The sequence below is a fragment of the Rhipicephalus microplus genome, chromosome X (genome assembly GCF_043290135.1).
Source record: "Rhipicephalus microplus isolate Deutch F79 chromosome X, USDA_Rmic, whole genome shotgun sequence".
Lineage (NCBI taxonomy): Eukaryota > Metazoa > Arthropoda > Arachnida > Ixodida > Ixodidae > Rhipicephalus > Rhipicephalus microplus.
Genome location: NC_134710.1, coordinates 366444722 through 366459200, shown reverse-complemented (window position 1 = coordinate 366459200; position 14479 = coordinate 366444722). Strand labels below are relative to the sequence as shown.

At 45.6% G+C, this 14479-nt stretch overlaps 1 protein-coding gene across 8 annotated transcripts in view; it reads right to left on the bottom strand.

Annotated features, from left to right (window-relative positions):
• Positions 1-14479, bottom strand: part of LOC119161099 (phosphatidylcholine:ceramide cholinephosphotransferase 2) — a 294133-nt gene that overhangs the window by 42247 nt on the left and 237407 nt on the right. For all 8 annotated transcript variants that reach the window (XM_075879920.1, XM_037413434.2, XM_037413435.2 and 5 more), the window contains 2 exons: positions 12182-12357; positions 2923-3085 (listed from right to left, as the gene is read on the bottom strand). In XM_075879920.1, coding sequence (XP_075736035.1) covers positions 2936-3085; positions 12182-12357 — 326 coding nt within the window. In that variant the 3' untranslated portion in view covers positions 2923-2935. The remainder of the gene's footprint in view (positions 1-2922; positions 3086-12181; positions 12358-14479) is intronic.

Here is a 14479-nt window from a genome sequence, read left to right as displayed (position 1 = left end):
AGGCGAACGAGGTGATCGGTGGTGGAACATCCTTTCTTGTAACCACATTGATGGACATCTATCAAGTTATCGGTTTCTAGGATGTATGTTAGCCTAATATTTATAACGCTTTCGTAGGATTTCGCCATACAACTTGTAAGTGCTATGGGCCTGTAGCTTGTTTGTAATGTAGGGTTTTTTCCGGCTTTGAGAAATGGAATTATAATGGCTTTTTTCCACTCTGTTGGCATTCTGCCAGTGATCCAAATAGCGTTAAAGAAGTGCAGCAATGCCTTCACCGCTTCCTGGGACAAATGGGCGAGCATTTGGTAATGTATTTTGTCTGGGCCAGGTGCTGTTTTTTTACCTTGAGAAAGCACTCTGTTAATTTCCTGCAGGGTTAAGGGGAAGTTGTGTGATCTGTCGTGATAACCTGTAATAGGAAGCTTTTGTTTTTCTGTAAATTGTTTATGTTTTAGGAAAGCTGCCGAATAGTTTGCTGAGCTCGAAATAGCGCAAAAGTGCAGCGCTAGTAGGTCTGCCTGTTCGCCTAAAGTTGTCTGGATGCCAGGGGTTGAGAGAATGGGGATGGTATATGAACTGTAGTTGCCGTTCAACTTGTGCACCTGATCCCACATTCTTTTAGATGTGATGGAACTGTTAATGGATGAAATGTACTTTTTCCACGAGAGTTTTTCAGCCTGCCTGCGAATAAATCTTGCCTTTGCTCTCGCCTTTTTAAATGCTAGGAGGTTCTCTCCTGTAGGATATTTACGAAAAACGCCCCACTCCTTGTTTTGCATTTTTTTAGCTTGTGTGCACTCTTTTGTCCACCAGGGTTTAAGTTTTTTCTTTATAATGCCGGAGGATTGTGGTATAGTTTGTTCGGCTGCCGCAAGTATGCAGGCGGTGACTGTCTCGTTCATTTCCTCTATGCTTAGGCCATCAAGCATCTCTTTTTCTAGGGCAGCTTTTTCAGTGAACAGTGGCCAGTCTGCCAGATGTAGTTTCCAATGCGGTGGTCGGGATTGAGTGGTGGGGAGGGATTGTGTTAATTTTATGAGAGCAGGCATATGGTCACTGCCGTAGACATTATCTATCACGCTCCACTTTAGGTCGCAGAAGAGCGAAGGTGAGCACAGCGCTAGATCTAAGCAGCTAGTGGCACCTGTGCTTGGGGAGCAGTAGGTGACGCTACCAGTATTTAAAAGACATACGTCATTGTTCAGAATAAAATCTTCGAGGGTTTGTCCTCTGGTGTCAGTTGTACTGCTTCCCCAAAGCATTCCGTGTGCGTTAAAATCCCCTGCAATAACAAACGGTTCAGGCAGTTGGTCCAAAATATGCTCTATATCTTTAATTGAAAAATGCGTGTGTGGGGGGATATAAATGGAACATATGGTGATAGTTTTGTGAGCTAAAATGGCGACAGCCACGGCCTCGATGTGACTGTTGATGGTGATCTCTAGCACTGCAATTCCACTTTTGACGACAATAGCCACGCCGCCGGACAACCAGCTAGCGTGGACGCGATCGCGCCGTACTACGGTGAAACCTCTGAGGAAGTTGGTGTGTTTTTCTCCCAGATTGGTCTCCTGTAAGCACATAGCCATTGGAGAGAGACTACTTAGCAAATCTTTTATGTCACCTATGTTGTGAATGAGTCCTCTACAATTCCAATGGACAAGAAAAGCCATTTTGGGCAGTGAACTTGAGCGGAAAAGTGGAGTAAGAGTTGATTTGTTGGCGATAAAACCTTGGTGACATGTGTGTGATACTAAAGTAAAAACAGAATGGTACCATAACCTTTCAGGTTATGGAAAACGAAACCTATTTTACAGGGCTTTTTGTCTTTTGTCTTTTTTGGAGCGGTCGAGAGAAACTCGCCGCTCCTTCGGCGCTGCAGGCGCCGTTTGACTGGCAGTTGTGTCCATAGCTTCATGAGAAGCGTTGGACCGTCGCTCTGCCGAGCGATCCCTGGGCGTTGTGGGCTTCAGCTCAAGATACGAAGCCTTTAAACCCTCTACACCGGACGTCGACGAGGTTCTCGCAGTCTGCCCGTTGCCCTGGCTCGTGCCAATGCATGTCGACGCCCGTGGTGGGGCCTTGTTGACTAAGGCCGGAGCAGCCTTGGCTGCTCCCGCAGTAGGGGCAAGCGGCGGTCGCTCCAGCACGCTGTGCATAGCTTGGGCGGCCACCTGATGCTGTCGTGGTGCTTCCCTCTGTTGCACCACTTCAGCAAATGATTTTGTTGCATAGAAAGGGGAGACCCGATGCCTTGCTTCGCGGAAACTGATGTTGTGGGTGACTTTGATGGTAATAATTTCTTTTTCTTTTTTCCATGCTGTGCAGGATCTAGAATACGCCGCGTGTTCTCCATCGCAGTTCGCACAGTGGGGTTCGGCCTTGCAGTCATCATCTGCAGAGTGGCCTGTGATACCACACCGTGCACAGGTAAGCTGCCCACGGCAACTCTGAGAAGCATGTCCGAATCTTTGGCACTTGAAGCAGCGCCGCTGGCCACTGGTTTCAGTGTCCATGGCAATCATGTGTTGTTAAAGAAACAAATCAAAGAATAAATAAATATAGTGTCAACACGAGCGATGCAAAAAGTCATCACCAAGTCATGATGTTCCCATGTGATGTCATTGCGAGGTCATTATGAAGCCACGTGATGATGTCATCACATGAAACTGTTCCTTGGTCAAAAGTGGGCAGATGTCGGAGGCAGTGCAAAACCACGTTAGGTGCACAAAGCTTTCAGGGGGAAGTGGGGGAAGATTAAGGAATCAACTTAGAAGAAAAAGAAAGATTACGGGTTTTGCTTTCGAGTTATCTTAGGTGAATGCATAAGGCACTCGGAGAGTTTACTGGATCTGTGAGGTAGACGGTTGAGAACATGCATGCTTCTACCTCCTTTATATGTTGCTTCATAGTGCTCACCATGCGTGCGGTGCTAGGATATCCGAGTGCGCGGCAGCCACCTCCGGGGCCAGGGCAGGGGCCACTCGTACTGGCGTGGCACTACGCCTCCCACATTCTTCTCAAAGTACAGGAATAGTGAGAACCACCATGACCGTGACAGGTAGTTATTCTGAGACGCAACCTGCAAGTGCGGAAGAACAGGACAAGAAATGGACGCTGCCAACCAAGACTGAGAACTTATCACTGCGCCGGAACAATCGAGCAACACAGTAATAAAACACTATCATTAGTTATATTATTTGTCATGAGCATACACTATTTGATACATACCATAGTCAAAAGCAACAATTTTTAAATGTTATTATGTCCACGACTGTCATATCGAGCTTCAACAGTAGAGCACAAGCGGGGAGCAACAATAAGTTCATCTCGGGTATATGGAACTCAGATATATAGAATCATTCTCTATATCGAACAGTTGATAAATTCTGAATTTACCATGCAAAAGTATAGGACTGTAGCACACATACATCAAACTCCTGCAGAGCGTAACATACGACATATCGAATGCTGCGCAGGGCCAAAGCTCAGGAGTGCATTTAATTTGAGAAAAATTGATTAATCTTGGTCCCATTCTAACAAGTTTCGATCCCTCCTTGCAAAGGCGGTGCAATTTGTTACTTGCACAATGCTTTTTGTGAGTGCAGCGGCACATGATGCACGATCTGTCGTAAGTTGCAATGCGTTGACATACCGTAATTACTCGAATCTAACGCGCACCTTTTTTCCGGTTAAGCGAGTTTATAAATCGCATGCGCGTTAGAATCGAGTACAAAAAAAAAATGAATACGGTCATTCTATTGCCATCGGCATTTCCAAAATGGCCGCCCCCTACGTGCGTCGGCATGGCGCGTCGGCCATTTCTGCCTATGTTTCTCATGTGCGGCACTTCGTACGTGTGCTGAGGAGTTCCTCATCTGGTAGTGCATTAGCATCAACGGCATGGAAGGGCCAACTCCAAAAACACGACGAGTACACCACGATGCCGCTTTTAAGAGAAAAGTCATCGTGTGTGCCGAAACGGACGGAAATAGGGGCCGCATCGCGGTCGTTCGGAGTTCCCGAAATGTGCGCGCGGGACTGGCGGAAACAAAAGCAGAATATTGTCGACAACAAAGATTCACGTAAAGGCTTCAGTGGACCACAACAGGGTCGGTCTCCGCAAATTGAAGAGCTGCTCGGCGAGTATGAGATTGAGCAGTGAGCGGCACAGCGGCCCGTGATGACAGAACTGCTCCAAGTGCAGGCTATGCAGTCAGCCTTAGAAAAAGGGCTAATGCCGAGCCAGTTTAAAGCGAGCAGGTGCTGGCTATCTAACCCTATGAAGAGGAAAGGCTTTTTTCTCTGAAGGCGAACGGGCATATGCCAAAAGTTGCCGGAAGAGTACGAAGAAAAGCTTCACAGTTTTCAGAGGTTTGCCCTAAACTTGCGGCACAACAGCGGCTACCTGCTTGGGCAAATCGGGAATGCCGATCAGACGCCTCTTTACTTTGACATGCCTGGCACCACAACTGGCGAGAAGAAGGGGGCGAAGCAAGTTCGCGTGCTGACATCGGGCCACGGTAAAACTAGAGTGACGGCAATGCTCCGTTGCACGTCAGATAGACACAAGCTTCCCCCGAACCTCATACTTATACAGAAGACGCTCCCGAAAGGAGTCGTTTTCCCGAGTGGTGTGATTGTGCGGGCCAATGAGAAAAATGGGTGCGCGTTGCAATCGACGTCTTACTTTTTTTTTTTCGTCGTGGAAACCGGGTGCGCGTTACAATCGAGGGCGCGGTAGAATTGAGTAAATACGGTAGTCTTTTTCAAAAAGTCCAATTGCTGAGGGCACAAAAATCCGATTAACGAAGCGACTTGGCATTCCTTTCCTCGCTTGCTCGCGCATGGTGACATGCGGCCCTGAAAAGCATGGCCTCCAGGATCCACGACCTTGCGACATATTTTTGGCGTTTTTGGTTATAAAATACACATCTTGGAGGCCACGCTTTTTCTTGTATTCACTTGCTGCTGCAAATCCCCTAGTGCCATTGACACTTGTTTGTGGACAGCGTTGTCACTTACGGCTTGCCGACTTGAGTATTTCTCTCCATTCCAGCTAAATCCTCTTTTGGGAGTCAAACTGACCACTGCCTCGCTCGTAGCAATGAAAATGATGAGTGATGCTTGGAAGATGCTAATGCCCCCGCTAAACAACTATTTACTCCGCTGGATCAGCATTCACCATCAATTACCGCTGTTGTAACTGAAAGCGCTGAATTTACTTAACTTTACAGCTTCAATGCTCAGTTAATGAGGATGACTTGATCAACTTGACAGGGCGCAAGAGGCAAGACAAGTTTATGAACTATTTTAATGCAAAATAAAGTACACTGACTTGCAAAAGAAGAAGTTGTCACAATTTTCTTAAGCAATTTTAAGCAAATTATCATGTTAATGCTTATTACGGTTTCTGAAAGCAGTTTCGAGAGTTTCAATGCATTAATATAAGTTTTAACTGGAGATGCATTTCAAAAAATAAGTTTCATGAATCTGTAAGGCTAAGGCAATGAAACTTTTTTGCTGTATATAAAGGCTTTTACGATGATTTCGAATATGTAATTAGTTATGTATTACCATATTTATTCGAGTCTAGGCCGATAATTTTTTTGCAAATTTTTGCAGGGTCTGCTTAGATTTCATTGAGAAAAGTGGTGCACAACTAGTGCCACCTAGATGGTATTACAGTGGAATCTGGATGATACGATGACGGCTAATACGAATTTCCGGATGATACGAATTTTTCTGTGGTCCCTGCCGAGCCCCATTACTTTGCAATGCGCTAGAGTACGTTTGTTACGAATCGATTTTCTGCCCGCGTCGTTTGATACGAATGAACGCCGCCCCATTGACGGCCGCGAAATAGAACAGCGCTCAGTCGCGCGCCGGAATGCGTGCTGCACCGTCGTTTTGGCATTTTGCCAACGGTGCCTGCCAGCAGCGCCTGGCGGCCTCCAACATTGGCGCGCAGCGTGCGCAATATCAGAGACCTAAGAGACCGCTTGCGCCCTTTGATTTCGGTTTAGGTTTAGAGATAGCGCTGGCCACGGTTTTCTTTCTCCCTCTCTGTTTGGGTGCGGCGGCGCAGACGCGACGACGCGGCGGACTGCGCAGGGCAAGGCACAACGAGTTTGGAGCAGTGACTCTTTTGTTGCTGTTGTGCTTTTCCTCTTTCTCTGCGTGGCGTTGGACGGAGTGGCTGCAGTGCTGTGCTTCGGGCCGCGTTCTTTGTGTTTGCGCCATTTTGCCTAGTCACAACGAGCTATGTCTCGCAAGCGAAAAGCGCTCTCCTTTAAGGAGAAATTAGACATCCTTCGAAAGGTCGATGAGGATCCCAAGAGAAAGCGGATGGAGTTGGCTAAGGAGCTAGGCCTTGCAATGTCAACACTGAGCACAGTTGTTGGACAGCGAGAGACCATAATGAAAAACGTGCTTTCGTTCAATGTCAACGAAAAGCAAGCGAAGACCGCTCAGCACGTGAAACATGAAGAGACTCTCCTGACTTGGTTTAAAGAAGTAACCGCAGCTGGCGTAAATATCGATGGCAAAGTTTTGCGGGAGAAAGCCGATGAGTTTGCACTTGCTTTGCATATAGACAGATTTCAGGCTTCAGGTGGGTGGCTGCAGCGCTTTAAGACTAGGCACGCTCTCGTTTACAAAAGCGTCTGCGGCGAAGCGAAAAAAGCTGACGAGGCAGTTGTCAGCAACTGGTTAGAGAAGCTGCCGTCACTCATTACAGAGTATGAGCCTCGTGATGTTTTTAATGCTGATGAGGCAGGTCTCTTTTTTAACCTGCAACCCGAAAAGAGCCTCTATTTAAAAGGCAAAGCATGCAGAGGAGGCAAAAAAAGCAAAGAGCGTATTACTGTGCTCTTGTGCTGTAATGCCGACGGATCGGTAAAGCTTAAGCTGACCTTAATTTGAAAGTTCCAAAAGCCCCGGTGCTTCAAGCGCGAGAGTCATTTGCCGTGCGTCTATTGTGCAAACAAAAAGGCGTGGATGACGGCGGCGTTGTTTGAAGAGTTTCTGTCACTCCTTGACAGGAGGATGGCTTGTAAGAATCGGAAGATTCTTTTTCTTGACCAGTGCGCCGCCCACCCGAGACAAGTAACGCTTCAGAACGTCAAACTCGTCTTTTTACCCGCAAATGCGACGATGCACCAGCAACCCCTTGACGCTGGGATTATTAAGAATGTGAAGCATCATTTTAAGAGCCTTCTTGTGCGTCGCCTACTCGCAAAAATTGACCAAAAGGACGAAGGTGACCTGAGAATAAGCCTCTTGGACGCCAACCATTTTATAGCTATGGCATGGGATAGGGTAACTCCGACTACCGTAGCGAACTGCTTCGGCAAATGCAACTTCTTCGGGAGTCCAGAAGAGGTGCCCCCAGAGCCGGAAGATCCTAATATTGAGGACTGGGAACAGCTCAACGTCGAGTGCACATCTGATGATTTTTGCACGGCAGATGACAATCTAGCCACCTGTGGTGCGCGCACGGTCGAAGATATTGTTGAGGAGGCCACGTGCGGGGCTGCCAATTCCAGCGATGATGGCGACGACATAGACGTGGGCGACGGCGAAGGACCATTACTGCCGGCTGAAACGCTGCACGCGCTCGACGTTCCGAGGCGCGCTGTGGCCGCGGATGAAGTCAGCGACGACACGTGCAGGCGCTTTTATGCTTTCGAACAAAGCCTGCTAGGTGACCTGGCGAAGAAAAAGAGGCAGAAGGACATCGGAGACTTTTTCATCAAAAAATAAATGTTTTTTACGTACTTGTGCCTGGATGAGTTCACGTCTAACTCTTTGTTAATTTAGCTAGTTTTATTTGTTTCGATGATATGAATTTCGGCTAATACGAATATTTTTCGTGACCCCGTGAGATTCGTATCATCGAGATTCCACTGTATAGCCCATGTTATAGCCGCTACTAGTCAAGCCAACAGGGGGCTTAAGTAAATACGCGAGGCTGCCATTTTGATCTTTGTGGTGAGTGTTGAGGCGAGTCGCTTGTCATTTCGAGTCGCGCTTCGAGTAGTCTGCGTGTGTCATGGCTCCATGGCGCAAAACAGGCGGTGTCATTATAGTGCCGCTTATAAAAGGAAAGTTGTCCTAGCTGCGGCGTCGTTGTCCAAAGCTCAAGCCGGGCACATTTTTTTCATTCACTTCAGAGTGAATGAAAAAAAAATGTGCATCACTGGTAGGGCTGCCGCGAGAGACAACCCAAGAACTTTGATTACCATATTTACTTGATTCTACCGCGCACTCGATTGTAACGCCCACCCTGTTTCCACAACGAAAAAAAAAAGTAAGAAATGGATCGCAACGCGCACCCATTTTCCCCGCACGATCACACTATTCGGGAAAACGACTCCTTTCGGGAGCGTCTTCCGTTTAAATATGAGGTACGGGAAAAGCTTGTGCATACTTGACGTGCAACGGAGCATTGCCGTCCCTCTAGTTTTACCGTGGCCCGATGTCAGCACGCGAACTTGCTTCGCCCCCTTCTTCTCGCCAGTTGTGGTGCCAGGCATGTCGAAGTAAAGAGGCGTTTGATCGGCATTCCCGATTTGCCCAAGCAGGTAGCCGTTGTTGTGCCGCAAGTTTAGGACGAACCTCTGAAAACTGTGAAGCTTTTCTTCGTACTCTTCCGGCAACTTTTGGCATATGCCCGTTCGCCTTCCGAGGGAAAAGCTTTTCCTCTTCATAAAGTTAGTTAGCCAGCACCTGCTCACTTTAAACTGGCTCGGCATTAGCCCTTTTTCTAAGGCTAACTGCATAGCCCGCACTTAGAACAGTTCTGTCGTCACGGGCCGCTGTGTCGCTCGCTGCTCAAGCACATACTCAGCGAGCAGCTCTTCAATTTGCGGAAACCGACCCTGCTGTGGTCCACAGAAGCCTTTGCACGAATCTTTGACAATCTTCTGCTTTTGTTTCCGCCAGTCCCACACGCACGTTTCGGGAACTCCGAACGACCGTAATACGGCCTGATTTCCGTCTGTTTCGGCACATGCGATGACTTTTCTTTTAAAAGCGGCATCGTGGTGCACTCGTCGAGTTTCTGGAGTCGGCCCTTCCATGCCGTCGATGCTAATGAACTACAAGATGATGAACTCCTCAGCCCACGTACGAAGTGCCGCACATGGGAAACACATAGGCAGAAATGGCCGATGCACATAGGGGGCGGCCATTTTGAAAATGCCGATGGCAATAGAATGACCGTATTCATTTTTTTTTCGTACTTGATTCTAACGCGCATGCGATTTATGAACTAGCTTAACCGGAAAAAAGGTGCACGTTAGATTCGAGTAATTACGGTATGCGCTCTTTTGATGGCATCCAATGGGTTTGATGGCATCGAGGATTGCGCACTGTTTGAGGACAGCGACAAAGAAGTCAGCGTAGACGAATCAGAATGACATCTTTATGATGCCAATAACTATAGAAGCAGCACGAATGAAATTACAGCAAAGAAACACACAACAGGACTGGCGTCAGTATGTTTCTCTAGTTATTTGCATCATGAACCAACTGGTTTGTTTCAGTTCAATAAATGTTTTCCCTTTGTGAACACTGTCTTCACTGTTTCGGTCAACCTACATATGAGGCAATTTTTTTTCTTCTGGACTGGAATTTTCGGGGTCGGATTAGAGTAGGGGCGGCCTAGAATCCAGTAAATATGGTAAGTTGCAGTTTTCGTTTTTTGCCATGACAATGTGTAAAATGTCGTTTGTTTAGGACAAACATTTTATGTCAATCTTTTATGGTTTTGAGCCATCAATGTTTCATATTGCTCATCATTAACTGTAGATTGCAAATAACTATCAATAATGTACATATCAATAAAGACAATTTAATGCACAAGAAAAATTGTAATGTTAAAATTCTTCGAGTCCTCAGCCCATGCCAAACGCTTGGTTTAGCTTCGTAATAATTATACAGGCATTATCAAGTTTCAAAGGAGATACTTGCACCTTTCACATGTTAAGAAATATCAGGACATAATTTCATTTTGATATAGCTATAAGAAGTACCGAAGACATGTCTAATCTCAAGAAGTTGCCTAAGAGTGGATCTCGAAAAAAAAATGCACTTTAAATATATAAGCCAATGCTCATTTATACGGCAATGATATGTTCTTAAAATGACTTTTTCCATCATGCTTGGCAACCACTGTTGTTTTGAGCATGTGGCTTAAGTGAGCTTCTCAAAGGAAATACACTTGCAAGCAGCCAGGTGACAATATACAGGGGACTCCAGACAATGAGCTATTTAAAGTTTTTCATAGCTACCTTGAGCTCCTTAAAAGTGATATACACCTACTTCAAGTTTGATTACAATCTTCAGTTTTTTTTGTTGTGAAAGTAGAGAACCCAAACTCGTGAAAGCAAATAAAAATTAAAAATATGCAGTTTAAAAAAAACTTCGTTTTTCAATTTGCATCTCCCCTTGAATACCAAATCTACTCGCGAATTGAACGCACTTTTTTCTCGTATTGGAGCAAAGTTGGGGGGTGCGTTTATTATGCGTGGTAAAATTTTCAAAAACTTTTTCTGGAAGAGCAAAATACGGCAAAGCAAAAAAAAACTTAGGTCACTTAGCCTTCCGTAATTGACATACACATACACTGTTTGGAAACGGCTTCTTTGCTGCACTTTACTTCAGTGGTTGATGGCGCTATTTTCTGCAATCTGTCCCAGGGCCGCTCGCGCACACCATAAAAGCGTTTTGCGACTATGTTTTCTCGTAATCGCTCAAGAAACAGTGGTATCTGCTGTGATCTCGAGGGGTGCCCAAAAGCGTGCACTACGACGCTACGATGCACTTTCCAACTTGGTGGCGATCTCGCACGACGACCGTGACGCCGCGGTTAACATTGTAGCAAGTAACCAACATTGTAACAAGATTAACCACGAAATACAGCCCCCGCCTCGCTTCTACACGAGAAGTTCCTGTACGCGCGGATAACAAGCGAAACGAGAATAGGGGGTGCTACCATGTTGCGGAAATCGTCACGATCTTTTTCGGAAGACGAGCGTTTTTTTTTTTTTTTTCTGGTTTTCCAGAAACCTGCTATGCAATAAGAATGACCCTCTGCAACAGCAAATCCTGTTGTCCTCACTAGAAAATCAAGTGCACATGGTTGGGCTTTTCGGTATTGACAGGAGCGACCGTCAGTTGGCATGGTCAGTTGGCGTGGGCAGTTGGCGTGGGCAGTTGGCGTGGGCAGTTGGCGTGGGCAGTTGGCGTGGGCATTTTCTGTGGGCAGTTTCGGCAGTCACCTTAACTAGCTGTGTGCTTATCAGCGGGGATGTCTCTACACTCCCACTGTTTGTAAACCCCCTGTGGTGCACAGATAAGGCACCCAGCAACAGGGGAGGAAGGCAGCAGAGGAAGGCTGAGGCAGGAGTGAGCCAGTGAGACCTCCGGAGAGGAGAGGGGCCGGAGAGGAGAGGGGTCCGTCGGCATAATAATAAAGAATGGAAGAGATTTAAGGGGTAAGGAGGCGCCAAGTGTCCCTTAATGGGACTGCAGCAGATAAATGTAGGGGGTGCGTTGGATAAATGTAGGGGGTGCGTTAATTACGTGGGGGTAAAATAAATCCAAATTTTGATGATTGGGGGGTGCACTTATGCAAGTCTATTCATTACGCGAGTTAATACAGTACGCATATTTCTTATTTCTGATTATTGATATATCAAACTATTTCACGATTGCCTTCAAGTATCCAGAATAGATGTATTTTTTGTACCTTGTCTCGCCTTTTATTATTGTTTTGCCTCATGAGCTTCCTAGTGAAGTATAATCTAGAATAGCAGACTAGTCCAATGACTTGCGAGTACTGTGAAACAACAAAGCAACCTTTTTAAAAGCCACTTCATATGGAAGTAATATAAGATAATGTATATTTTTGAAGAGCAAGGAGAGACCACAGACCAGGCATACACAGAGAGGAGCACACACAATTTATATATCATGAATCCCAGGACCGAAACTATTCATGTAAAATATCAAATTTGACATTTTGTGGGTGGGATCCGAATTCGGCAAGTAAATGTAAAGCGAGACTTGCGTTCAAAAACACTGCAACTCCTCTTTGAAAGTAGTTACGACTGTTTCAAACTGTGATGCATGCACTTTTTTCCAAATAATAAAATAATGGAGAGCTGCTTACTTTGAGAGCCATGTTGTTTGCAAGGGTGTGATAAATCCAGAACACCCTGCTTGTTACGTAGTAGCCAATAACAACATCGACAGTGTAGTGGCCGCGCGACAGTAGCACCATGAGTATCCCCACCACACTCAGGACCAGGTAGACCAGGTGCAAGTATTTACAGCGCTGGGGGGAATCTTCCACGAGACAGAAAAAAAATGCAAGCAGACTTTCGTTACGTCAGCAACTAGTACTATACCTTAACACAAACAATTATTATTTTTCTGAAACCTAAGCACTTCTTTCTGTTTTAGATTACAAAAGCATGATGGTTACTGCAAGTTATCAGCCTGGCAGACCTGGCCAGCAACTTCTCCGCCCGGCCATCTCTTTTCAGTATTATGGTCACAAAGTGTCACCGAGACTAGTTGCGAAAAACGGACTATTTCTCTTTATGGACTATCCCCACACATTCAGGAAATAGGATCTGTCTAGTGCACACATGAGGGGAAGTGCTTAGGATTGCCACTTTTGCCTTCAAACAGGTGCAACGCCAGTGGTGGGCACAGGAGGGTGGGGGGGCTAGAGCCACCTCCCAAATTTGCCCCCCCCCCCCCCCTTACCCCTCTAAGAGGGAAAGTCGCAACACAATGGCTAAGTCCCCAGCTCTCTGAAGGAATTGGTTATCGTGAGTGCCCTCCAGGTAAAATAATCCTGGCACCACCCCTGCTTCCGAACATGAGGTTTAATTATTCAAGACATATAAAAAATGTGACAGCTAATGGGTTAGCAGCTCAAGCAGCACAACAACTCTTAAGCAGAGTACAGGCAGAAGAGAGTCGCTGCCAAGCAATATTGTAATAGGGTGCCGCAGTTATTATTTGGATGAGCAACTATAGAGCAGAACTGCATTAGAATATTTCCTGCCTGTAACCTATCAGACCAGGGCTCTCAAACAAGAGGTCTATAGATCTTTCGATAGTGGTCTGGCCCACACATGACAAGCCTTCAGCCCATATTTTTCTTACGACTTTGTAACTGAAGTTTTGAGTCTGAAAAATGGTAGTCTCATTTTTTTCTCGCATGTGGCGATTAAAAACGTTTTATTCGGGTATACTACACAGGTGCGACTAGTCTCCAGCGAGTGGTGTTTTTTTTTATGTGGTCCTCATCTGTTGAAACGTAACGGTGGACCAAGAACTCTATATTTCAGAATTGGCATCCTGATTTCAGTCATTTAAGAGATAGATATTAATATGGTACATTAAAGGGATAAAGAGCAAAACGGTTCCTTGCTCATTAGTAAAGTACAATTTCACGACCCCGAAAACACCACTCTTACCGCAGCACAATGAGTGGCAAGTGAGAAACGCGGGTAAAAAAAAAAAAAAAAACGAGTTGACACGCCACTTTGAGATTCCCACACCAAATCGTGCGATATCGAAAAATTTCGAAGATGCCTACAGGGTCCTACATAGTTTTTAATTGATAAAAATGAGGTACATTGTTATCTGTTGGTGCCACAGACCTAGCATATGAAGTTTCAGAAAATTTGATGGAGCCAATGTCTAGAAAATACCAAAAATACTGAATTTTGTGACGTCAAGCGTGCAGATTTTGGTGAGAAATTTAAAAATAAAACTTCGACCTTGATTTTTTCCCCTAATAATAAACTTATGATGCTAAACAAATGGCATTAGAGTTTTCAGAGTGTAGTTTATTACTCTAAACCAAGTCACTGCTTCTCATTAGTGTCCCTCTAATATACCTAATTCCCTTCAGTCCATATATGAGATATGGGAAAGGCTTTCTTTCAAATGTCCGTGCTAATTTTATGAAAACTGCACCCCCCCCCCCCCTCCTACTTTTTCGCTCCAACATTTTAGCTGACTCTGCCCTTGCGGGGCTTACTGAAAAGAGTTGAAGAACCCTGGACTAGGCATAGAACAGTATGAAATTTCACAGGAATACAAATGAGCATTTCTCGAAACATGACAGTGAAATCTTGAAGGCATCTTGGAGGTGCCATAGGCAATGTTCAGTGTCATTAGAGCCTTTCATATGGTTCTCTAAGCTTTTAACTTCAATTTATGCCATGTTTAGGGGCAAAATGCCATCTTCGCAATACAAATCTCGAAGGCTATGCTTTTGTTTTCAGTACCCAAAAGCATGTTATGCCTGTCGCTTGCGTGCCCCTCATGAAGCTAACGTTACAGGCAAGCCAGGCCACGCTGCATGAAAAGACTACATGGTCACTTTCTTCCGTGGTTCCTCGGCCGGCTCGCAACTTTAAAACATATCACACGGGAACATATCACA